Here is a 27,328-nt window from a genome sequence, read left to right as displayed (position 1 = left end):
TTAAATTTCTATGAATAATTTCCACAGAAAAATGTGAATAAGTGACTGCATAACTGATCCACAAATAGGTGTAGTTCATGAGAAGACATAAATATGGTCTTAAAACAAGGTAACTACTTCAAAGTCACTCACCAATTTGAACTAAGCGATAAACTAGACTGGACAGCTCATCAAGCTGATGACATATACAAGTGAATAAAAATTATTAGAAATGTAATTGAAAGATTTAAAGATGCCCGCTAAAAAGAAGCATGTAAAAAGCAAACGATATACCCAGTGTTCTGTTTTTCTATGCTACCAGTAAATCCACCCTACCTTGTGGTAATGCACACATCGGTGCTACGTCACATACTGCTTACTCAGCAGATTTCTTATAAATATGTCCTACGTGTGGAAGTTTAATTTCATGTGTTTTATTTCATTGCAGATTACACTAAGTTTTATTTAATTTATTTTATACCTGGCTTTCATTAAGCTGCTGTATTACTTCATGTTTTTAGTTTACATGACAGGCAGCTTGTAAATAGTATGTGAGACTGAAGCTGTGTAGTGGTGTAATGTTAGTGTATATTAATCATATCCTATCATTTCAGGTACACAGTGACCTGCACAGTTCAGTGGACACATTGTGGCTGCGCTGCAATTAATAAAGTCTGTCATACAACATGTTTTGCGGTGATCTGTATTTGTCTGTGTTTAATTTAATTCCAATAAAAACATGTTTCCCCTGTCTGATATCGTTTTATTCTTACAAACACCTTCATATTTAAAATATTTTTTAAAAGGTAAGATATTCTAATAAAAGGATTAGTGCATACATCTAAAGCTTTTCATTTTAAATGGGTAGGATATTCAGATGAAGGAAGTGATCTTCTTGTGGTTTCATCATGTACATAAATTGTTCCAATACTAAGCATAACTCCTAAGCTTCCACTTCAGTCCCGTCACTCAAATAATGTTAGTCAATATATTTAACATATAGTTTTCTATTTGTAAACATCATGGTAGAAGTTTTGGATGCTTAGCACTGATAGACTTAGCTATCTATCCGTGCTGTGGTAGGAAAATCTGATGAGGTAGCACTGATAGTCAGAACACTGGAACTGACCCCTAAGGAACTCACAGGTTAGGACAGTTAGTTCTGTTTGATTTACAACAATGATTATTTTTTTAATGAATAGTAGCTACTTTGCTATAATATCTATGCATCCCGTATATTACTACAAGTTTACAAAACTGAGCTGTTTGGTTTTGCCCAAACAGCTTTCTCTCCATCCATGAAGAAAAGACAAAAACAAATTCTGCCACTTCACTGTCAACATACAGAGATGTTCACAAGTATCTAGAAATCTAAAATAAACCTGTGCTTGTGTGTTCTGGCAGTTTGGAAAGCCTCATTAACGTTTGTTCAACTTAATTCAGACCAACAAAAACTAACTTTCATGGTTTTAGTGTTGCCAGTTACCCTGGCAACACTAAAACCATGAAAGTTAGTTTTCACTAAACAAAATGGCAGAGTTTACTGGTCAACCAGTTTACTGGAAATGCATCCAGTAAGTCATTCTAACAAAGCACATACTGGAAATGAAAAACAAAGCAAAAGCTACATGTGAAATTTAGGCCCTGTTCACACAGAGAAAAACATAAGAAATTTTTGTAAACTATTGAGAAAAAATGTACATCCACACAACACAGCACTGTAGGAATTACTGTAGAAGATATGCTGGGCCAATCTATGGTGCTGTAACATGACCAGAAAATGAGGCAAAAAAAAAAAAAAACACCACCAAGCGACACCATGTTTGCTATTTGTGATAGTGAGGAGCATGCAGGACAGAGAGAAATAGAACTTCACATTCATCATTTCAAAAAAGATGCAGCATGAAACCAGCATTTGCAATTTATCCACCATGGGACCTAGTGTCAACAATGATTGTTTCAGGTTTTCCAAAGCATCGGATTGATGCATAATTGACAAGAAATCTTCGCAGATACACTTATAATTGTTTCTGTGTGGATGGGATCTTAGCCTGTGTTCACACTGCAGCCTGAAGTGACCCAATTCTGATTGTGTTTGACGTAATGCGACCTGTATCTGATCCTTTTGACAGTCTGAACAGCACAGCTCGGACTCTTTTCGAATGTGACCCAGGCCACTCGGGTATCCGATATGTATCCGATTCAAATGTAACCTAACGTCCAGGTTGCATTCGTCTGACCTGAATGTCATAGATATTCAACAAATGTCCCTATTCTGCGTCCTGATACGCCCAAACAGGAATAAAAACAACAATCATGACGGACCATAATGAGGATTAAGTTGCTATTATGCTGCTCCGGTCAGACAACATCTTCAAAATCATAAGCTAAGCTCCACCGTTAGCAACCATGTTTACTTCCGCAAACACTGGGCACTTCTTTTTTGTGGCGGTTGACAGAACACTGAGAACGCTGATATTATTGCGCCCTCTACTGCACAAGTGGGACACTTTCAGGTTGTTTGCCCGTTCACACTGGAAAACACATACAGGTGGCATATATTTGGAAGTGTGAACAGCCCTGGCAAAAAAAAATCTGATTTGACAAACAATCGGAAATAAGTTACTTCAGGCTGCAGTGTGAATGCAGTGTCAAACTTGAAGGATGTGAAACTTACCAGCCATGGCTGAGGAATCTCTGGCAGGGGCATCTGAGGTGGGGCTGGCAAACCACTGTGGATCTCAGATTTAAATGAAGGTTCTGCAAAAATCAAAGAGCTCACATTAGCACTAGTAATGACAGGAATAACAGGGACAACTGTAAAATGATCAACTCCAACTGGGTAAGGAGAATCTTCCCACATGAAAAGTTTGAGATAAGATGAAGACTCTTCATTTCACCTTTGTCTGAAAGCACACGTTGCAGGATGTTGGAGAGGTGGACCTTCTTCTCTCGGACTCCAGCACTCAGATATTCTCTGTCCAGCAGGTCCAGGAACAGGCGAAGCTCGGTCACTAGCTCCTCCATTGCTACAAGACAAACACAACATGAGGTTTCTTTTAAAATTACTCATTTTGCATCATACACAACATTAAAGACAAAACAGTTGAAAAGAAAAAATGAATAAAATCTTTCTGTGACACTACAGGCTGATGGTTTCAATAAAACCAAGTGGTACATTTTCAGACCATACATTTTGGTGGGTTTGTTGTAGCATTCTAAAAACCTCTTATCAAATCTTCCAGGGTTATCTTGTAATTAGTTCCATTTCCCTCAAATCTGACAAGCTTCTCTGTCCCTTCAGAAGAAAAATGTCGCACAACATAATGCAGCCTCTACCATGTATCCCATTGTGGCAAATTTCAACCAGGACTTTTTGCACTGCAAACCATTAGCACTTCTTACATTAACCTGGTTCCATCCCACTTCCAAGAACCCTGAAAGCCACGGTTCCAATTGGGCCGGCCAGACAGGGTTGGTTTGAAGTCAGCCATTGATTGACTCATTGGCTAAAGGGGGGCAGGACAGAGATGAGTCGTTTTCCAGATCTTCTCAGTCAGAAGAGCGCAAGGAAAGTGAGAGAGGGAAGACATGCAGCAAAGATCATCAGGCTGGAATTGAACCTGTGACGGCCGCGTCGAGGACTAAAGTCTCCTCGTGTGGGTTGTCCTCTACCCTTACACCACCGCAGCTTCTGTGTCCCTGGTGAGGCTTCTGTCAAGATGTCAGATGTAGGATATGAACACAGCACTGAACTTAATTGTTTCAAATACACTTTTGAGAGAGCACTTTAAGAAGCGTACTCTAAGAATACTCTTTTTAGAGAATACTCTAAATATTTGTTGAGAGAACACTCTAAAATGGTGTATTTAAAACAATTAAGTTCAATGATGTATGTATCCTACATCTGACGTCGTGATGAAAGCTTCACCAGGGACAGATCCTGTACTGACCGTGGTGCTGTGGTGGTGCAGGGGTAGAGCACAACAAATATAAGGAGACCTTAGTCCTCAATGTGGCCGTCACAGGTTCAATTCCAGCCTGATGGTGTTTGCTGCATTGTCTTCCCCCTCTTAATTATTAAGTTAAACCAACTTAACAAATTAAGTTGGATGAACTATTTTCTTTTTCAGTGTACAGGATCTTTGAAAAACTAAAACATGTTAAAGCATACGTTTAAAATAATTAAAATTCTAGTTGTATTTTAAGTACAATGTGAGTGATTTTGGATATTTTAGTTTATCCAACTCATGTAGAGTGAGTTGGAGAGACCTTTCAACCACAAATTCCGAGTAACTTACTAAAAGTGAGTGTTGATAGCAATTTGAAGAAAACTGATTTAAGTCAACTTACTATCTTCAATTAAATACCATTGTTGGAGCCTATTGAGAATTAGCAGCTGCTGTAGTTGATCTGATTGTTTGGTGAAGGAGTGAGGAGTGAAACAGTTTTTCTACCACACAATTAACGTTTATATTTAAATTTTTGTATGAAGTCAACTCGGAGAATATTTGTTATTTTGTAAGTAAAGAAAATACTCTCTTTGAAACCAGAAAACTCTCCGTGAGTGCTTTTTATTTTGAGTGAGTCAAAAACCTCCTCCTAAAAAACTACTCTGGCATTTTTGTTGTTTGGACATTATTATGATGCAAGAGTAGCCACAATAAACATGTTTTTTTTACAGTGTAAATTAAATCTGTGTTTACTTTAGATCCCCTGTCAGTGTTTCTCACTATTTTAAGAATTCAAAAAACTAATTTATGTCAATATGTATTAATATGTAAACACAGACAGCGGAAACAGACTTACAACTACGGTAGAGGCTAACATCTACCATGTTCCGTATCTCTGCTCTTGGGGGTACAGCCTGCCAGAAATCAAAGAAAATGAATGTCACACCTGGATTGGCTGCTTTGCAAATGCCAGCCAATGTTGTGTCAAGTAAAATGATGCCTAGGTACCATTTTCCTAAGATTCCGAAGATTCTGTGGTGATCTGTGTTTTCTGTATAATTACTTTGAGGTTTTTCTGTGTTTATTTAGTGCTGTTCCTCTGTGTCTCTGTGCCATCCTGTCCTGATTGTTCCCAAGTGTGTCTCAATCCCTGATTACCCTCCCTGTGTATTTAAACCCACCTGTTGTCTTCGTCTCTTGTCGGGTCCTCGTTGTGTGTAATGCCAGTTGCTTCTGTTTCCCTGTGCTGCCTGAGGTTCTGGATTTTTGTTCATTATTAAATCACCATTTATCTATGTCAACCTGGGCCTACCTGTGTTACTCCTCAACACCCTCACACAAATCATGACAAATTCATTTTCTTTTAAATATTTTAGATACTCAGTACAAAAAAATCTGCTAAAAGGTGAGTTTTCCACAAATAATTTGCCGTGATGATGGTATAAATCCATGATCTAGGAATAGGCGAGAGTTCATTATACTGAGGAGTCTATTGCCAACACACTGACCACATCCTGTGGCTGTAAAGTCAAAGCCTGAATCATGAGCCCTCCACCACCATGCTTCACAGTCAATGTATTTGTACGCTTTCTATGCAGCTTCTCAATATTGCTTAAGCACATATGTGCAAGGTAATAAGTACAAATGGACAAGATTTTATAGGTTGTTATGTACCCCTCTTGTTAGTGATGTTAGTAACCAACCTGGTAAAGCTTATGGAGTACGGAGAAGCTTTGAGGCAGATACATTTTCCTTGAGGAATTTTAATAATTGAGGAACTCGAATCACTCGAGGAATCGTTTCAACCCTAATATTTAGCAACATTTCAGACAAAAAAAATTCATATCAACCAAAATCAAAATCGATAGGTCAGGCTTTTTAAAGATCAGTAACCAGGGATCGGCCAGAAAACTGCAATTGGTGCAGCCCTATACAGATATTCATGACATTTTTTGATTAAATAAATTTCTCTTAAGCATTACTCCAATAGCTGAAAATTTAATTTATTTCCCCTGAGAATGTGGACCGGTACTGGACTGATTCTGAGCCTTCAAATGATTTTAACAGAAGTTTCACATAACTTAGAAGTTGATGTAAAAATAATGTTTGTTTTAGCCACAAAATGATTCTGCTCAGCAGCAAACAACATATGCCCAACTACAGCATAGAGCAGCTCATCAATGTAGCCTGATGTAAAAACATTTTGCTAGAGTTGACAATTTCAAACATTGAGAAGTTTTAATTATTATCAAACGCACTGCTTTGAAGCCAAAAATACCTCAGAAATATACAGAGCCAACCATGAGAATCAACTCATTTAAAGTTTAAACTCAGTTTCACACAAAGTCCCTAGCATAAATGTTTGGCTGTTGAATTTGGTATGGTCAAGCTAATTTTCTATAAGCAGCTTAATAAATATTTTACATTACATTAAAACAAACCTTTATCTTGGCTTTTTTCTATTTTTCCTCTTTTCTCCCTCCCTGAAGGATAAGTCAGACATTGTTTTGCTAACTTAATTAACTTCTGACCGGAGCTTTGGACGTTTGGATGCTCTGCACATTGCACAGCAGCTCAAATTACCGGCAAAGCATGCGGTATCTTCCCGACTACCAGGGGCCCCCGAAGAGCAGTTTTTTTTTTTCTTTTTATCCATAAAATAATGATTTCTACATACATTAGCAAATATATATTATTGTAAAAACAAATCACTCCATGGTGAAATTGTGTGTTTTTGATATTATAATGACATAGAAATTATTACAAAAAAATAAAAATCAGCTCCACTGAGGGGACCCCTTAATGACCCTGGGGCCCTAAGCGACTGCTTAGTTTGCTTATGCCTTGGGCCGGCCCTTTTCCTGCGGTTCACAGAGTTGCGCAACCAGAGCGCAACTCTGGTGGGGTTTAAACTCTTACCTTGATGAGGAGTTCGCCAAAGAAAATTAATTCCACACAAGTGGTTGATGTAAATATCCATACAGGTCAGCCTGTGTCCAGTTTGAAAGTAGGCACACAATCCGCACTGAGGTAAACTTCATCAAGCAGCGACAGCGCACAAGGCAACGTACAGAGGCGCCAGCTGTGTTATTGGTCCGCGCGCTGACGGCTTTAATTGCATGAACTATAAACCTATCTATAGTTTACAGTTCATCCAGACCACTGTGTACAATATAGATGTACGTAAAGTGAAGGAAATGCTTCACTTTACCTCCTAGGTTTAGGAATAGGAATAAACCTATTCCTAAACTTAGGAGTAGGTTTATTCCTTAACCTATTTTTTAGGAATAAATCTTCTTCACCAGTGAAATGCTCAGAGCAACAAATTGGCTTGCAATCCGTCTAAAATAAATAAATAAATAAATAATATGCTTTTTTTTTCATTTATTATTATTATTCTTTTCCTAATAACATAACATAATAACATAAACAAGCAACGCTTAGCCTGGTAGGGGGCTAGTAGAGAATGTTGAGCTGCCAGGCTTATAATACACTGGGGAAAACCCTGGATTACTTGGCCAGTAATCTAGTCCTAGAGTCCCGAAAAAAAGTCATAACAATTGTACGACACATCTTTACAACATTTGGAAAGCAATTCTTCTGATTGAGACCAAGAGAGCTAATGAGCCGGTCAAGGGTAAGAACAGGTTGGCAGATCATGCAGACAACTCAGGAATATAATTCATCCTGCACCACTTTGGCCACCCAGGATAGTACACCAATGGAACACCAGGAGTTCCCCAAGGTCACAGGGTCATTCTTCACCTGTCAATGTATCACCAGCTTCCTCACTGATACTATTGAAAGCAGCAGCTGAGGCTGGGGAGCATCTTCTCTCACACAAACCCCATCAGCACTAGTGTTCCTTTGTGTTCTGTTTTCTCCCCACTTCAAGTCTCTCTGTAGACAAATGGCTGCACCTCATCAGAAAGGTCTGTGAAACTCCTGAAGTTTGCAGATGACACCACTGTCATTGGTCTGATCCAGGATAGTGATGAGCCTGCTGGTCCACTAGAAGGGTCAGCACCACCTGGAGCTCAGTGTGCTGAAGACGGTAGAGATAATGGTGGACTTCAAGAGAACCAACACTGCCTCCCCTCACTGACCATATAAGACTGTCTCTACTCCCAGCCAGGAACTAAGCTTGGTTGAGAGGCAACTCAAGGAGCACAGGAGCTGCTGGTGAGCCATTGTTCAGTTTGTCCTGTGTTCGTCCATCACTATTTGGTTTTACTCATCCACAAAACAGGACAGGTCCAAACTATAGCAAACAATCCAGTCTGCAAAGAGGATTATCAGGGTTGGCCTTGCCTCTAGCCACGACCTGTACAGATTAAGGGTCAAGAAAGGGCAGCTAACATCTCTGCAGATCCCTCACATCATGCACCCAAACTGATTAGACGTTTACCTTCTGGTGGGCCTATGCACAACTACTTGCAAAAAAACAGCTAACAGGAAGTCTCACTAGTGAACACAATGAATACCTTACAATCTTAGTGGTCAAATAATCTACTGTAAAACACAAAAGACAACCTTTAAGAGCTTGCTATATGTATATGTATATCTTTTGTTGTTTTTCCTCTGAAATGTATATACATAAAGACCATACATTGTGAGCACCTGAAACAAAAGTCAAATTCCTTGTTTGTACACAAAATACTGGCTAATAAACTTAATTCTGATGTTGCACGCACCTGGGTCATGTTCACAATATACTGTTTTGGCCACGCAGAGAAATGTCAAGCAGTCTTTACTGCTCCGTTTACTGCCTCACATAGCTTCTTTCAACCTGAGCAATACTCCAAATGGGTGGTTGGAATGCTACACTGATATGTGTGCGTGTATGACTGTGTATCATTAACAAAAAGTTAGCTCTTTACAGACGACTATGAAAAACAAAGTGGCATGCAATGGGCCTACCCTCAAACAAGGCCTGGGGCAAATACAAGAAAATTCTGCTAGCAAAAAAAATTACAAAGGAAAAATAATATCCATCAGCTTCTTCCTTTCAATGCAATTCATTTAAGCTTTTTGCAACAATTCCTGTACTTTAATTCCTTCCCTTTTTCACTGTAACCTACACTGAGAAAAATGAATATGTGGCGAAGTAAATTTAACCTAAATTTGTGAAATCAACAATGAAAATTTAAATTAGTGTCTTTACACAAATATATTTAGTATTGAGCTCAAAAATATTTGTTCAAGAAACAAGCCATTGCATTCATTTTTCAGAAAATAAATTAACTAGCAAGAACCTATTCTTTAAGTTCATCCATACAACAAAAAACATCTTGATTTTACTGTTTCAGTCAGTATTTCAAAACATCAAATACTACCCGTAAGCTATCAGAGTTCCCAAGCACCAACATACCAGCAAAGATTTGAAGTACACTGATAAAAATATTCTGCCAGCATATGTCTGTCATGCTCTGATGACACACCGATATGTGTGCATGTGTGTCTGTGTATCATTTTTTAAATGTAAGTAGGTTAACAAAATAATGCTATTGTTGATTTAAAAAAAATCCTTAAGGAGCAAAATATTTTTATCAGTGTAAGATGGACCTTTATCATTGCCTTACAGCAGAAACATCCTCTAAAAGTAAGCCTTAAGATGTTCCCAAGTATCCATCTCCATCTGGATTCATTTAAAGTGTCAACACCATGCCCGCTTCAGGAACATCAAAAATATATTCCAAACACAGCAATTATGCCCCTTTTCCACCGGCTCGGCTCGCTTTAAATGCGTTTCCACCAGCCCTTTTCAACGGGGCTGGCCCTGCTTTTTAGGGTCCTGCTTCAGAGCAGGGCCAGCCGGGCCGTCCCTGGTTTGGTAGGTGACGCAAGCTTCGCTGCTGTTCACTGATTGGCTGAGGGCGTGAACAAGACGGAGCAGCAGAGAGAGAAGAAAAATGAAGGCGCAACGTTTGAAACTCGCTGCAACACGGAAGTGATGGAAGATACAAACAAGCCGTTAACTAAAAAAAGATGCCGGCTTTTTTCTTTGCTTCGGATTTCAATATTCAGCGGCATCTCGATGGAGCCGTGAGGAATGAGTCGTTGTTGTCAGTAGTGGAGCGAATGTAAAGCCTCGTTAGCTGCTTCGGAGCGATGGAGCCTCACGGTGAACACCGACCAGACGCAGCTGACGCCGCTGCTGCTCTCCAGCCAGGTGAGAAGTTTGTAGATATATCTGTCTGGTTTGTACTACATTTAAGGTTGCATACATACAGTCATGGAAGACATTTAAAACACAAAGTCTGCTGTATTTTTATTGCTCAAACACAACATGCGCATTTTCTGAAGACACTCGGTTGCACATTACAGTTATAAATAACTCAATATTGTACAGCATTTTACCTTCGCTTGTTTCTTATCTTTGCGTGAATCTAGGTGCTTGGATTGTTTCTCATTTTGCTGTTGCATCCGAGTTTCCCCCGTTGCGAGATAATAAAACATGTTATATGACATCATATTATTGTAAAATGGCTAGATATCAGTTCTCTAATCAAATTATGAATTAGTAATTGTAGAATGAGCAATAAACCTGAAGAAAACGATAGTGGTATTTTATCCATGGCTGTATGCATGCATAGGTCTAAAACTTACAAATAATTACATTTTGTCTTTAATTTACACTATTCCAGTTATTTATAATTCTGTATGGTTGGATGGTAAAAAAAAGTGTTTGCATGTATATATAAAGTAACATGTCTGTTTTAAATAACTCCTTATGTGTATGTGTAGCAAGTCTGTAAAAAAGGTGTATATTTCACCTCAAATCCATCTTCACTATTTATGTATATTTGTTTTTCTTAGTTTCTGAATTTTATTTTGGTGGTGACGCTTTTATTTTCTTGCTTCCTGTTTGGCGTCATATCCTGTGTGTTCCCGCTGCTCTCCTCAGTCGCTGAGCTGCGCTGGGGAGAGGTAAGCGTATAAAGTTGTCTTCTGTTTAAGTGTTAAAATATTCGAAATGTTCTTAAAAGTATGTTCACTGAGCTCACAACTTGTTATATTTTGTTGTTAAATTGTTTTATGTTTAGCGCAGCACGTTATTGGGTATTTAATTCCCACATTAAAGACAATTATCGAGTTTACCATCCAAACGCTTTTATTTTTGTTCTTTTGGTTGGTTAAGGTCTGTGTGGGGAGGCCGGAGCCCGGGAACTGCTGTGCTGAATTCATTTTTATTTTGAACAGGTATGCGAGTTGCTTTAAATGTCATTTGGATGTTAAATTTATGTGTTTAGTATATTTTCATATTGTAGTGAAGGATTCTTTTTGTGGTTTATTTGATTTGAACAGTGAAAGATGTGGCTATTTATTATTATTATTATTTTAATTGTTTTGATATTTTACTTATTTGCTGACCTTAAGTTTTGGTTGGTTGTGGCACATTCCTGCCTCAGTTCGCGCCGAGCTGCGCTGGGGAGAGGTCTGTGTGGGAACTGCTGTGCTGAATTCATTTTTATTTTGAACAGAATAAACCCGCCTTCCTGCTACAAAACACCCTGGGTCCTCGACTGCTGGTTTCTTTCTTCACCTACACACACAACGGAGAGTACATACAACAGATGAGTCGGATGGAACCAGCTACATATGTAACTTCCACATTAGTAACTGTTATTTATCTACATTTATGTGCTATAAGCTATAACATCTAATTACTTTTCTCAGGAAGCAGAAGGAGAGCAACATGGCTGACATGATGGAGAACGATGAGGAGAACCATCAGAACAGGATCTCCTTCAGGAGGAAGCAGCTACCAGCAGATATGGCAGAGCTCCATGGAGAATTGAGACGAACAGAAAAATAAAAGTTGTTGTCTCAGTGAACAAAGTCTCTATTTCTGCTCACTCCACACATTATTGTATATACTGTAGTTTATATGGCATCAAACTCCTAATACAATCCTCCCAAAATGTGAGGAGCTTTAGACAGAGTGAAAATAACATTATATTACATAAATATTTCATTGAACTTAACATTGTAGATTACCAATGAAGCCATCCGAAACTGAATACGTTATTCAGCAAACCAAACATTTTGACATTATTATCAGGGTTTCTATTAACAAGAACCCAAATCATGTTAGTTTCTAGTTTATACATCATCATTCTATCCACTCACTGTTTATCTGTCTTCCTGCAGAATCTTCAATGTAAGAAAGGGAGAAAATGTTTCCAAAACCTGTAACCTTAATTAGTGAAATAAGACTGAGTTTAAACTTTAAATTCTTAGTGTCCAAAATGTGAAAACATGGAACTAGAACCAGTCCGATTGGAAGGAATATGGTTTTATTTGTTCTCAGTATACTTTGGACATCAGGTGAATCATAATTAAACGTATTGAGAAGTTAAAAACAACAGACACATTTTTTTATCAGAAATGTTTCATCAGCATATTGAGCTCATGTGATTCCTGCTCCAGAAAGGTGAAGGTCTCTGGACATCCTGAAGGTAAACACCGACCAGCAGTCAGGAAGACGGACACTGATGAGACGTCCTACAACCCAAAGGCTGCAGAAGAACCACGATGGTCTGCAGCGGCAGTTTACCAACATGAAAACACATTGAAATATATTATGAATTAATTCTGATATTTGTAAGTTATTTGCAACACCCTGACTGACATCAGCTCATGTATATTCGGCACTATTACAAGTTTTATCGTAGTTTAATACAAAAATAACCGTTAGATTACCTGAACCGTCTGAGCCACCTGCTTTCCTGCCGCTGCTCCTCCTCACCACATCGCAGCTTTCCTCCCACTGTCACATTTTCTTTTAGTCTCAGAAAAATCTCAATCAGGCTATAAAAAATAGCTCAGCTCTCTCTTCTTCTTTTGTATCAGAAAAACAACAACTCGCCTTAGGTCGCATGCAACGAAGCACAGCACGTAACTCCTGGAGGCGGGGCGCTACACCCCCCCGCCACCAGGAGGCGGTACCCTGCAACAGAGCCAAGTGGGCCGGTGGAAACGCGGTCACTCCGAAACAGAGCCGAGCCGAGCCGGGTTGTTGAAGTAGAGCCGGTGGAAAGGGCATTAGTCCCTACAGCCTACAACACCTGGGCAAGTCAAGAAAAGCGTTTCCCTGCCAGGTATTCAAACTTCCTACAGCTCAGCAGAAAAAGGTGTCGTTTCTCCTGGCTTAGGCACCACTGTCTGCATGTGTGTGTGCACGCATGCATGTGTGTGTGGGGTCATTTCTGGGTCTTGCTGGAAACTTGAGCAGCTGCAGCTCTGTTATTTTGGAAATGCCTGACCAGGTTAGAGGGACGATATCATTGTTCCTTCTTCCCAGAATACAGCTGCTAGGACTGGATAGCACACATGCCATCCCAGTGAGCCAAACAGTGCCTTTAACAATTTTGGGATGTGTTCAGTCTCGGTGCTTGGCATCTGTTCAGGTTGAGGTCTGAATACAGAGATCTGTTTGAGGGGCAGGGGGCACAGCATCAAATATCAGCAAGTTTATGGCTTTGGTTTCGCTCACCGAGTAAAGTTCTGGGATTTTCCCTTGGGAAAATCTTTCCAAAAATTCTAATTACAAACCATCACATGGTCCAGACTCTGTCACAAAGCCATGCTGCTCCTGTAAATCAGTATGGGTCTGTACTTAGTTTGCTTGCATTAGTGGCCTTCATAAACAGAAAAGAAAAAGTCTAAGCCAGAACTCCAAACCCTTGAGGGCCAAAATGCCCTATCCACTCCTGTGGAAAGAAGCGGTTGGAATCAGCATTTCATTGCCATGGACGTAGGTCACCCCTTCCTAACTCCATTTCATACCTATAGGACAACTTTTTTCAAATCTTTGTACTGAAAAGATATCAAATTACATGTTCTTTGAAATTTGCCTGAATATAAAACTTTTCATAGTTTTATATTCAGGAAAATACCATGTTTAATTTAACTGTATAATTTCTCTTAAAATCATGTACTACAACTTAACTCCAGTGATGCAGTTCGTAGCACTGTTGCCTTGCAGCAAGGAATGTCCTGTGTTCAAATGCCGGCCCGGGGTCTTTCAGCATGGAGTTTGCATGCTCTCTCTAAATTCTCCTTTGGTTTGTCCTGTGATTGTTTGATTGTTTGCCCTGTCTGTGTGTTTCCCTTTAATGGGCAGGGTGAGCAGGGTGACCCCGCCTCTTGCCCATTAACCACTGGAGATAGGCACCTGTACTCCTGGTGAGATAAGAAAATGGATGGATTTTCTTATCTTACTTTCTTATCCGCCAGCATATGTGTGTCATGCTGGTCACTGTTGTGACCAGCCATGAAAGACTGAACTACATACAGAGAACAAGAGTGGTATGCAAACTATTAATTCCACAATTCAATGCAAACCTACTTTCAGTTACAAGGAGGAAGAGTTTCAGAAAAGAAAACATAATGTCACAGGGAGTTTATAAATTCCAAGAGAAAGGACTTCCTGTCCCATTTAGTGCATAGTCTTTACAGAGGTGCTGTCCACTGGAAAAGTCCCCCCCCAAAAAAAATCATTGAAGAAACGTTTGCATTTAAATAATATCAACATAAAAAGGCAAAAGAAACCTAGAATGGAATAAATTTGCCATTTATCAGAAGAAAAGAGAATTATTTTTAGGTCCCCCCCTACCATTGTTGGAACAATGGTTCAGTCCAACTTGAAGGAGGAGCAACAGCGCTGAACTGCACAAGCTCGTCAGAGCCACAGAAATGAGGAGCTAGCTGTTAGCTATTAGCTGTGGCTCTACAGCACAAACATAAAACCCTCCAGTAAGTAAATACTTAAAAGACATGTGACACGTTTTATTTACTTTCACTGCTCAATAAGAAGAAACACATTAACAATAAAAATCAGACTGCAGTTTGTTAATTTGTTACTTTGGCTGAATCATGATAAGCTGCCTCATTAGCAAAACTGCTACAATGCTTTGATAGACTTAAGCTTTTTTTTTGTCAAACATCTCATTCATATTTAACCCTTAAGTTCTAGTTAATTAGAAGAGTTTGAAATGGGAGGGAGGGGCTGAGCAAATAGACCAGCTCAGAGTGTGGGAGCCGAGAACAGAAGAGAGAACAGATAGAAAAAACAGAAAGCTGCCTTTATTTTTCACTGTCTTCAATGGAGAGCCTTTAAAACCACAAAATAAAATCTGAATATGTTTCTATATAAACCCTGGTGCTTTAAATGTTACGTTTAAATTATGATACTTCCCAGATATTAATTTCTATCTACTTATTTATTTTCAGTCACCCAGGACATGACAAAACTAAAAAAGGCTTAAAAAAAGCAACTTAAGTTATAATTTAAATAGCCAATAACTTGTATTGGGAGCCACAATAGATCAATGATTATGAGGACTTTTATTAAGAGCAGTTACTCACTAAAGCTTTTTTTATTTAGAACCTTAAACTTTTGTAAAGGTGTAGCAGAAATTAGATCAGTCAGACTGAACAAAACTCATATCTAAGGAACATTTGAATTTTAGTTTTACTTCTCAACAGTTTGCTTACTGAGAAAAACACGTTTGATGTGCATTACTAGTCATTTTTGGCCCTGCAGCTTGAATGTGGTTAAAAACATTTTAAACCACATTTTACGTTACGTTTCACTGTAACTTTGCCGACCCCCCCTAATATTGGTCTTAAGAAATTTTCCTGTTTATGGTCCCCCCCAATAATGAGATGGGATCTCCGCCCTTGGATTATACTGAAGGGGAGATTGAGATTGTTTAATGGTGTCAACAGTACAAAAAAAAAAACTTTAGTAATTTGTATGTTCCAGTATTGAATGGAAAACTTTAAATAGGATTTTACACCTCACTCCCTCCCTGCCCCAGCCTCCAGGTTCTGCGTTACGGCCCTGCATTTGGTGTCACAGCGCAGCGCATAGAGCTCCTCCTGCCGCTCTACAACTCGGATGGCTGCACAGATTTGTGACACTTATTTTAATATTAATAATTATAATAGTGTTTAGTTGCACAACTTTATGGACATGCTCATTCGTGGCTGTTTTCACATTTATTGCGCTGTTCATATTAATCTCGATGTTTGCAGTTTGTTGTAGCGCAACCCATTCACAGCAAATATATTAACTTGACATTAAAGACGCAGCAGGACGGATCATCTGGGAAATTATGGACAATTAGAGTCTGACTAAAACTAACAGGATGTCAGACAAATTCTGGAGTATGTCTGTTTATTTCCTAGCCCAAAAGCCACAACCAACGACTCATTAAATCTGCAAGCGACTTTAGAAAAAAAGAAAAAGCCTGAAGCCGCTTATAATAATCGAAACTCAAAGTTCCTGTTTATCCAACAACAAAATGCACATCTCTCTCTTCCCTCCATTGTTTGTTTCTGTCGCTGCATAGAAACGGCGATCACTCCCCAAGACGCACAGAGGAAATAAAAGTAGATTACAAAAGAAAATAGTAACGCAAAGTGTTTTCAATAAGTAACTGTAATCTGACTACTGGATTTGAAATAGCAACGCGTTAGATTACTTGTTACTGAAAAAAAAACCTGATTATATATATTGAAAGTATTAAAACGATAAAAGACCTGAAATATTTCAGTTGGTGTGCAATGAATCTAAAATATATATGACAGTTTAATTTTTATCATTACATTATGGAAAATAATGAACTTTATCACAATATGCTAATTTTTTTAGAAGGACCTGTATATATATCTTTAGACTACTTTGGTAACTGTTAAACCCTCCCATTATTTTGGGAAGATAATGGGAGGGTAAGACCACCCTCCATCAAGCACCACACCGGGTGCTTGATGGAGATTTATTGTTTTTGGGCAAATGTCCGGTCTCATGATGGGAGGTTTTTATAAAATGATTTTTTGACCACTTTTTGAACTTGAAATGTCAGATTAAGTTAACTTTTGTTTTCAACTAAGTTGTAAGAGATTTTTAGTAATTATTTTGTTGATATTTTTACAAAAAATAAAGTTTTTTTTTTTTTCAAACAAGTCGGAATGCGTGTAAGAATCAAACCACTTGTTACCTCCCTCGGCCTTTGTTGGAGGTCTTTGGTTTTGGAATCCAGAAGGCCACGACAGTGTGTGTGTCTGACAGCGCATTTTCAAAAACATGTAAAAAATATGACAGCTTTGCCGAAACACTGGGTGGTGTGGTACTATATCGAAATTCTGAGACACTATCTCATTATTTCGAGATAATTATTATTTTGTTTTTATCAAACTGGCGGAAAAGGCTTCCATACTTTTGCTATGTTGAACATAAGACAGATAATCTCTGAAAACATAATCGATCTCCTCTGCCTCCTCTCTGTGTTCTGCAGAATTACTCAGCTCAGTCAGAAACAGCCAATCAGAACCAGCATTAGCATTAATCAGCTGGCCATGCGCTCAGGAAGTTTTAATTTAACTCAGTATTGTTTATTTTCATGCAACCTGCATTTGACTTTGAATGGATGTTTCCATTTTTACTCAACATTACTTGATATAAACAGTGTTGCAAGATTTATTTGACTCATAACTTAGGCTGTTGAGAATCTTACTGTTAATATTATTTTACTGATTGCAGGCTTTTCAGTTGTCATACTTGCTGTATTATAACTGCAAGTATTTTGCATGTTTTATGACTAAATTAGGTGAATTTATTGCTTGGTAATTTTTCCACTTTGCCAATTGTCAGATCACATAGCATTTATACCTGAAGCAAAAAATTAACAGCCAATCCAGGTGATCGGCAGTGATTGGCCCTCATGGGTGATCGGATTCGTAATCGACAGCAAAAAACCTGATCGGAGCATCCCTAGTTTCTACGTATATGTATTTTTCAGTTATCCTATTTATTTATCTTTGATTTAACCCTGTAGTCACCAGGGTTGAAAGTAGTTTTAAATTCTTGGGAGTACTATGACAAAAAAAAAAAAAAAATCTATCTTTCCACTATATATATATATATATATATATATATATATATATATATATATATATATATATATATATATATATATATATATATATATATATATATATATATATATATATATATATATATATATATATGCTTTTTTGTGTGCTTTGGAGTTTCTGTGCTGATTTTTTTTAAGCATACCCGTTACCATGGCAACCTCCTGCGCTCCCCAAGCCGACCAGAGATTACGTTAAAAACATAACATTCAGTCCGTTACAATATCAGGGTTGCAGGCTTGATATTTATTTTATGATCATTAATAAGCCCCTCATGAACACAGCGGTGGTTGATGAGTTAATTTTAAACTCCTGCTCTGCTCGTTATTTTAATAATGGAACCGAAATGCACAGAATTCCGCAACACCTTGTTGAAACAATAATCACTGAGATTATTATTGTTGTTGGGTCATTAATTTGAACACGTTTTGTTGATTTTTTTGTTGTTGTTCTTTAATAAAGTTATGAACGTTTTGATAAGCCAATCAGATGAGGACCTGCTGGTCTCAGCCTCCTGGCGGCGTTCAGTTTGTCACCTAATGCTGAGATCGACTCAAAACCTTCCGCGATCGACGTTTTGCACCGCTGCTCTAGTAAAGCATTAAGAGTTCAGAAACAATATGAAATGGGGAAAAAGTTATTTATTAACTGATTAAGTCGTGTTTTAGATTGTTCTTGAAAAACTAATCAGTCACGGCTGATGGGTGCACTTCTTACAGCAGACAGCCGCTCCTCTCTCTTGCAGGTACTGCGTACCCCCGCTAAATCTTTTAGGGGTACGCAGTAGGGGTTGCACCAATTAGTCGACTAGTCGATTCTTTTCTCTGCACTGACTTTTTTCTGGGCCAGTCGACTAGTCGCAATTACATGACTAAACAGATTTTTCCCAGAAAATGAAAGAAGGTGGACTAGGTGAGTTCGTCAGAAAGCTCAAATTGTATAAAAATGTAAATAATTTAATAATTACAAACTGTAAATTACAGCATAGGCTACCGCAATAGGGGCGTTGCGCGACGCGGTGGTTAGCGTGGCGCCCCGCATACAGAGACTTTAGCCCGCGGTAATCAGGAGTCCGACTCCCGTCCTCCATTCGCTGGGCCCAGGCCTCGCTCTGCTCTCTCTGCCCCCTTACAGTCAGGTTGTTGTCAAATAAACTAGTGCCGAAAAAAATCCTTAAAAAAATAAATCAATAAAAAAGACTACCGGAGTAATGTGTTACAACGCGTCATGATGTCAGGCTTTTTTATCCATCCAACTGATCAGCGTCACCCTGCGTATTGAAGCTTTTAACCTGACAGCTTTACGCTCTTATAAAGATATGGTTTGACTACATCTGGAAACTAAGTCCAAGCTCCCATAGAGGCGATCTCGGCCGCCGTCTGCATGTCGGTTCAGAGAGCCGCTGCTGAGTCAGCAGAGATCATGCTGCTCATCGGGCGGAGGAGCAGCAGGAGGTTTCGTTAAATTCAACTGTAACCAAACGGGATCCGTTCATAATAAGTTTGGTTTGTGATGTTCCAAAAGCACCATTGTGGTCAGTGTGATAATTTGACTCCTATACGAGTAGCTATCCAGAGATCATCAGCATCAGCCGGTGTTTGGAAAAAAAAAAAAAAAAAGTCATACCCGACTTTGTACAAGGAACTTTTCTCCCTGCTCACGAAGAATGATCTGTTTATTGCTCTTTTAATTCTGCATAATAGACTTAGTAAAAGCAGGAGAAGGGGAGTGTGTGTGTGTGTGTGGGGGGGGTCCATACTTGCCGTGAAAATAGCTGATAAAGCCTCCAAGTAGTTGTGAAGGGTTTTTGCGCTTACGTCACTATGACGTCACCGCGACTAGTCGACATCGACTCGACTATTATCATGATGTAGTCGACCTTAAAAAATATGTAGTCGTTCAACCCCTAGTACGCAGTACCCTACCGTTCCCCCCTGCTTTCACCCTTGGTAGTCACCATTGGGATTATGCTGCTACTTACCAAATCTCCCTTTAAAAAAAATCTCATTTTCAGGAAAATAAAACCATAAATCCAAACATTACATACAGATAACATCCTCAAAAAGTACCTAAAAAGATTTTAGCACATACCAGTATGTACATTTCTCTCAATTAGGATGCGATTTTTTTTTTGTTTCTATTATAAGTTTAACACAGAAATATATTGTGATATACATCGTTACCGCCACCTATCACAATGTATATTGTGATATGAATTTTATGCAATAATAATATCCATGATCAGGACCTTGTAATTACAAGATCTATTCTCATAATTAGAAAATCAGGATCTTGTAATTATGACATTTTCTTGTATGTATGAGTATTTTCTTGTATTTATAATTAAGAGTTTTATGCAAACTTACTAAAGCTAGTAGAACTTCAAAACGTTAGGAGAAAGAGAAAACCCTGAGTCTTTGAACTGAGAGGTTTGACCTGACTTGCTGGTGAAAGCGCTATAACATGAAATGTTTCATAAAGTTTGAGCTTCAATGAGCACCAAGTGAAAGGAGAGAGTTATGAGCAGATCAGAGATGCTGCAGCATTAGTTTATGATGAAAGGCATGCTATGTAGCAGTTGCCCTCTTCCTCAGGACTGTAATTATGAGGTTTGTTACACACACCCCCAACCCCTTTTAATTTCGCCTTTCATTTTGTAGTTTTTGGACTTGGGGATGCCAAGTAAACATTATAGAGAGGGAACTGATTGCTATCAAACAGCGCAGGTGGTTTACCATAGGAGCAGATGTTTTCCAGAACACAAATATGCATATGTAAAATCTAGGGATGTGCCGATCAGGTTTTTTCCTGCCGATACCGATACCGATCACCCATGAGGGCCGATACACCGATACCGATCACCGATACCGATCACATAATTATTATTATTATTTTATTTTTATTTTTTTATCATAAACACTACCGGTTACATTATGTGGAAAAAGGAACCATGAATTCACCTTAATTTAGACAAAAACTTGTTTTTAATAACTTTTTCCAAGAAGAAAACTAAACAAAACAGGCTTTGTGCAAATTGTACTGCTATTGGTAGTGCTATCTTTAACAGACTGATAACATATGAAGGCTCTGAAGAGGCTAAATAATGCAATGAGCCAAAATAAAACCTCTCAACATTGCCAAAAAAATTCAAGTATAAAACTTAACATTCAAAGGCAAAAACAGGTTCCATTACAATAAACAATCCAGAGTTACTGAATGAAAACTTCCTGATAGCATGGCGGCTAGCTGGTTACTGCTAGCTCTGATTGGCTGTTTCTGACTGAGCGGAGTAATTTTGCGGATCAGGGAGGAGATCAATTATTTTTTCAGAGATTATCTGTCTCATGTTAGGACAGCGAAAGTTTTATGTAAAATGTTTTTTTTGTTTTTTTTTTAAGTTAGATGCTGCAGCTTTAAGCAGAGGTTCGGTGTGAGAGTCACTACCAGGTGGAGCAGAAGCGGCGCTCCGTCTGTCAGATATTACTACCTGTAGCGTAGCAGCGGTTCAACAGGAGAGCAGAACCAGCGTCTGACATCGCAGCTCGAAGACTTAAATAATTTTCCAGGTTATTTGTTTAGCTTTCTGACCGTCATGCTAATCCGGTTGAGTGTTTGTAGCTGTGCGCTGCTTTACCTGCTATCTGATCCTCCGTTTGTCTTTTTTACTGCAGTGAGCCTCGATGTAGCCAAACTCCGTCAAGTCTGGCATTGTTTTTATGTCGTATTAGCTTCGTTGTGTTGATGCATTTTGACGTGCTTCAATTTTCCGCAGCAACACGCAGCAAACTTCCCCATTCACTCAGTGCGTTATCGCTTAAGATTTGTTGTTGCGCGTTTGCGCAGAGTGAAGGAAAGAGGAGACCAGCTGCACAGGCAGGCTGGAAATGAGAAGTAGGTGATCGGTATCGGTAAAAGAGACAATGATCGCCGATCACGCACTTTTTCACGAAAATCGGCCCGATTATGATTGGTGACCGATCGATCGGCACACCTCTAGTAAAATCCTGATGTGAAGTAAAGAGGGGGAGAAGAAAGGGTTTGCTGCTGCTGGAGATACAGAGCAGCACTGTAGAGAGATAGGCCAGCACTGGCAAACACTTTCAGATGATATTAGGGGCAATCCTTAGGTGATAGGGGGCTTGTTCACAAGTAAGCTAAAGGCAGACTTGGGCAGAGTGATGACACTCATTGTGGTATCTCTTAAAAATATAATTGTAGAGAAGAGGATGATGGAGACTGTAGAGAAGCTCCTGCTTTGAGGTTGAACCTTCTGCTGGGGGAAAGTGGTTTCTCTGACTGAACTTTGAACTGCTTCAGTGTGAGAGAAATGAAAGGCTCACTAAAAATTATCTGATCAATAATTTTGGAAAGATTCTAGGTCATCAAGCCAATACTAGAGACCTACACAATACTAGTTTCTGCAAATAGCTGGCCTTTGAAGGATAAAATTGGATTCAACTGACTATCCCTACAACTAGGATTTTTAGTTACTTTTGTATTATTTATAAATGTTCACACAAGGACAATACACTTATAGGATGTTGACCCTCTAGCACAATGAATGACAAAAAGTATATTTTTCTTTCTCTACACACAAAAAACAAAACAAAAAATCCTTGACATAGTTTCATTTTTTCAGTTTTGTATTTTAAATGTCCATAAACAAAATAAACACAAAACAAAAGTGTTTGTAATTCTTTTCTTGTTTTCAATCAGGGCAAGAGCTATGGGTAACATATATACATATAAGCCCCATATACTATTAAAATGCTCACACTTACAAACATAAAAAGAAACAAAGAGACTTACAGGTCACATCTCACAAATCACAACGAGGAATTCATTCTTTTTTTTAACATGTGCAATGCACAAATGTAAAATTTTTATATTACAGAGCATAACTGAATAGTTTTTAGTAATATTAAATGTTTAATTGTAGAACTTGCATTTAAATTTTGGCATCACACCCTTCCTATGACTTCTGGCTTGCGGACGTCGGAGAGGCTGCTGCACAGGAGTTTACATATTTTTTGCTTTTGGTTTGTTTTTTATTTGTCCACGGTGATTGCAGCCACTACTATGACAGTGATGTAATTTGAAACAGGTGTGGGACTATACAGCCTCTGAATTATTTTAATAGTTCCAGCAAGGGATGCAACATTGGCAGAATAGTGGCAGTGGTTGTTGAAAGGTATGGAGGGAAACTACCATCTTTCAAAAGAGAAAGTGAACCCCCTTGAACAGAGGACCAATCAGGTGAGTTCATAGGAAGAGTAGCCATGATCAGGGGCATGTCTGAAAGTGTGGCAGGATGGAAGGGGCAGAGGGAGAGCTCAAAATAGTGCAAGCAGCTTTGTGCAGCAAGCGGGTTGTGACAACCAGATTTCACATTTGATGGGTCACACATCTGTAATTAAAATTTAAGATATGTCAAATGTAATTATTACTAGTCTGAATTACATTTCTAGACATCTGAATTAAGACTCTAAAACTTAAGACTGTAAGGACTCTTGTGCTGAGCTGTCCAAACCATTTCCTGCAGAATTGTGTGTCTGGCACCAAATTGTCAGAAAATGCTCAATGGAGAAAGAGCTCAGCATTATGAGATATAAGGATAACACACAACTTCATCCATTTGCAGACTACTTCAGAAATCTGTGAAGAAATTCCTGTTTATTCACTTCTGATAAATACAATGAACGTAAAAACAGATTTGAAAAGCCAACAGTGCTATCACCCATTCCTAAGCTGCATTTCAAAAATCTTTTTGTCTTTTTTATTGAAAGTTCAAAATGCTATGTAAATATGTGAGCAATGTTTCTCTTCTAAATGAACCCACTAAAAGATCTACTACTGCCATTCATTTTTTACTTTTCTTTACCATAGAAAGTCATCCTGGATCTGCGTCTGTGTTTTCTGTGAATTGGATTTGTTTCTTCACACTTCAATTTGGTAGTGGCAAATGGTCTTTCACAACCAGTTTCTGGTTCTGTTATAAGGAAGAAACTTCCTTATAACAGGAAGTTTCTTCCTGTTATAAGGAATGTCTCCACATTCATGCTCAGTGTAAGAGACTGAGATCCAGCCACCATCAGCCAGGACTTTGTTCACAAACTGAGATAGCTTCAGAGTCAACCAAAGTTAGGAGAAAGAATGATCTTTACTCAAAGATCATACTTTGAGCTGGGACTAAACATTTTAAAATGTGAAATATTTAAATACAAAATACATCTAAAACCTTCAGCAATGACTGTACATGCAATGAGTTTCTTCAGATGAAGCTTGTCTGCAAATCACAGACCATGGAGAGCGTAGAAAGGTTCCTGTTAGAGGACACTGGGGTTGGATTCTACACTGCTGCTGCAAAATGGATGTGTAAGTTCTGGACCAAACATCAGAAAGAGAAGTGCCACCTGGGCCACCCAATACCCTGCAGCTTTTTCTATTGTCATAACCACAAACAGGATAAATCAAAACCAGAGGGCAGCTTTTCATGTCAGGATCAGATCTGGTAGCTTTTGGGAACATAGTGGGGCTAGCTGAACAAATAGCCCACCTGGAATGTGGGACAGAGCTGTGCTAGGCTACTAGAGATAATGGTATTCAGCGTTCTTTCCAAATAATGATCTGAAAATGGGGTGCACATTTCCATTCAGCTCTTTCATCCAGATAGCAATTATTGTTTTTAATTTTGGATAATTATGATGTGTAACTGTGGGAACCATCTGAACTGTTTTTGCAACAACAAGCAGCTAAAGAGGTCAAATAATGCCTGAACTTAGGGCTGGATGATATGGCTGAAAAACTTATGATACAAGTGTTTCATATCAATTGATATCAAAAATTGTTGGTAGATAATTGATGATTAGTTTTGGTTTTAAATATCTGAAATACTGGCAAACTGGTGGTGTGACATTTCCTTTTTTATCTACAGTTTTCACTGTAGAAAACTGTAGATGTTTTTTTAAGCACTTATGACGCACATTGGCAAAACCTGAAACTGCTGCTGTGCAAGGTTGTTGCTAGGTAACCAGAGTGACTGAGTTAGGCTTTAATCACAATGCAGCCTGAAATAACCCAAATCTGATTTTTCTTTGCCCTTATGTGACCTTTATCTCACCTTTTTATTACAGTCTGAATAACACAGATCAGATTTTTTTGAATGCAACCCAGGCAACTTGGATATTTGGTCCTAAATCTGACACTTTTCTGATCATTTAAAATGTGACCTGTGTCTGTATGGCCAGGTCGCATTCATCCAACCTGAATGTCATTGGTACTCGGCAAACGTCACTATTCTGCATCCTGATGTGTGGAAGGGGGAGAAACAGCTGGCTCTTCCTTAAGGAGGAACAAAAACAACAACCATGGCGGGTGATAATGCGGATTAAGTTGTTAATGTCCTGGCTCCTGTTGGACAACAATTTTAAAATCACAAGATGTGCTCCACCATTAGCATCCATGTTTACTTCCGCAAACAATGAGTATGTGCTCTACATGTGATGTAACAGCGCCCTTTACTGCGCATGCTGGACACTTTTAGGTTTGCTTACAGATCACACTGGAGATCACATTTGGTAATGTGAAGACCATGCAAAAAAATCTGATTTGTTATTGATTTATTGTCCAGTCCTACCTAAACTATAACCCCAAATTCCAAACAAATTAAAAAGGAGGTTTCATGGAGGAAGAAGTTATAAAAAATCCCTTACAGACTCCAATGTCTCTTTGCCTAGCTTTCTAACCATACAGCAGACAGATATAAAGAGGAGCAACAAAAGCAAATCAGGTGAATTAGCAGTGCTCGTCAACAACTAATGGAATCATACGGGACATGAAATCAGCAGGAAAATTGAGGCCAGTTTAAGATGCATGAAGCTAAATACAATCCTTGGAGAAAAAGAAAAAACTGTTACAGAGGCTGTAAAAGAATTAAGACCATTGTCCATTAGGACGACAAATCTGAATTTCTTGGATCATTGCATATTCATGGGTTAGAATGAACTAGTCAAAGTTCAGACCTATTTATTTACCATCCCTTTGAAAACCATGCATGTTTTAATTTCATTTTTATTATGTAATCCACTTTGGAATAACTATTAAATGTATGTAAAGAATATTTTTTATATTTAAATTTAAAACACCACAGAGAAAATTCAGCATAAAAAACAAAGTTTTCAAATAAATACATCAAAGTATATTTGTTTTGTTTCACCAAATGTGAAAAAGTGGCAAATTAATGCTTCTGTTGTGCTTCAGCAGTGACACTGTGAACTTTTTTAGTGAAATCTGGGGCACATAAAAAGTGAAGCACTGAAGAAATATGATGAGAAACGTATTATGCTGAAACCTAATGTGGAAGGCAACAGCATCAACACTTTACACTTTACTGTGTAGGTGACGGACAGGAAAGAAAGCTGCGGCATCTTACCCAAACCAGACTGAGATCATTCTGGCCCAGACCTTAAGGAGGAGCCAGCTGTTTCTCCCCCTTCCACCCAAACTCCCCCAGCCAGCTGAACCCGCACACCTTTTACCAATACGACTCCCTCTTAACGTGAGCGCGTGCGTGTAGCCGCCCGAGGCCAGTTGCAAAAGTAACTTTTCTTTCTCTTAGGAGCCGGTCTAACTGGATGAAGCCCCAGTAAAACCAGCCCAAAAGATAAAAAATGGCCGACAGCGACACCGAAAAGTGAAAATAAAGCGTTTTCCTGTATTTAGAGACTCAAAAGGCGACTACTCACCCCTGCTGCAAGCGAATAGAATGGGCTCACTCCTCATCGTGAGTTCAAACTCATTTAATCCACGAGATCACGTATACACGGCAGGAGGCGCGCGCCCAGTGGCTCGAGGACCAGCAATAAAAATCCTCACGGTCCGGGTCGTTTCCCTCTTTATAGCTCTTTTTCCGTCGAACCGCCGGCTGCTGGAGCTTTCTTGTTCCTTTCAAACTTTTTCTCCGAATCTTTCTGATCCCTCCCTCTGTTCCTCCTCCCCTCCCATCATATCCCACTCCCACGAACTGCCTGCATGGACAGTATACTTCTGTATCTAACAAAGCTCATCGATCTCTTTTCGGTATATTTACCTGACAAACGTACTGCCGGGAAGAAAGAGAATATTGAATAACATATGAATATCTGAAAATTATGGGGTTTGGACTGGGGAAAATGTGGAGGGTATATTTTTTCCCCCCTTTGAATGACCTTAAAATCAAGATATTCAGATTTTAAAATCAGAATATCTGCTTTGGAACCAATATGATACACCACAAGTGAACAAAAAGCCACACCCATAATTTTTTCACATTGTCTAAAGCTAAATCAGACAAAACTTATCTTGTTGGTCAGTTAGAATGACCAAAATTAGTGCTATTTGCTAAAATGCCAGGACTCCTGGCAAAATCAAAGTTTACATGCAAAACGGCTCAAATAATGAGGGGAAAGCCCAAA

The 27,328-nt window shown here is 38.7% G+C and overlaps 1 protein-coding gene across 2 annotated transcripts in view; it reads right to left on the bottom strand.

Annotated features, from left to right (window-relative positions):
- Positions 1–26,851, bottom strand: part of afap1 (actin filament associated protein 1) — an 89,529-nt gene extending 62,678 nt beyond the window's left edge. The window contains exons 1-3 of one of the 2 annotated variants that reach the window (XM_088015098.1): positions 26,621–26,851; positions 2,880–3,008; positions 2,657–2,739 (exon numbers count right to left, since the gene is read on the bottom strand). In XM_088015098.1, coding sequence (XP_087871224.1) covers positions 2,657–2,739; positions 2,880–3,008; positions 26,621–26,657 — 249 coding nt within the window. In that variant the 5' untranslated portion in view covers positions 26,658–26,851. The remainder of the gene's footprint in view (positions 1–2,656; positions 2,740–2,879; positions 3,009–26,620) is intronic. The other variant, XM_088015097.1, reaches the window with a different exon arrangement.
- Positions 26,852–27,328: the final 477 nt, after the last annotated feature.

Source organism: Poecilia mexicana, unplaced genomic scaffold (assembly GCF_051168715.1).
Source record: "Poecilia mexicana isolate PSO_F unplaced genomic scaffold, ASM5116871v1 scaffold_18, whole genome shotgun sequence".
Classification (NCBI taxonomy): domain Eukaryota; kingdom Metazoa; phylum Chordata; class Actinopteri; order Cyprinodontiformes; family Poeciliidae; genus Poecilia; species Poecilia mexicana.
The sequence above is the reverse complement of the archived record's forward strand: the minus strand, read 5'-3'. Positions and strand labels throughout refer to the sequence as shown.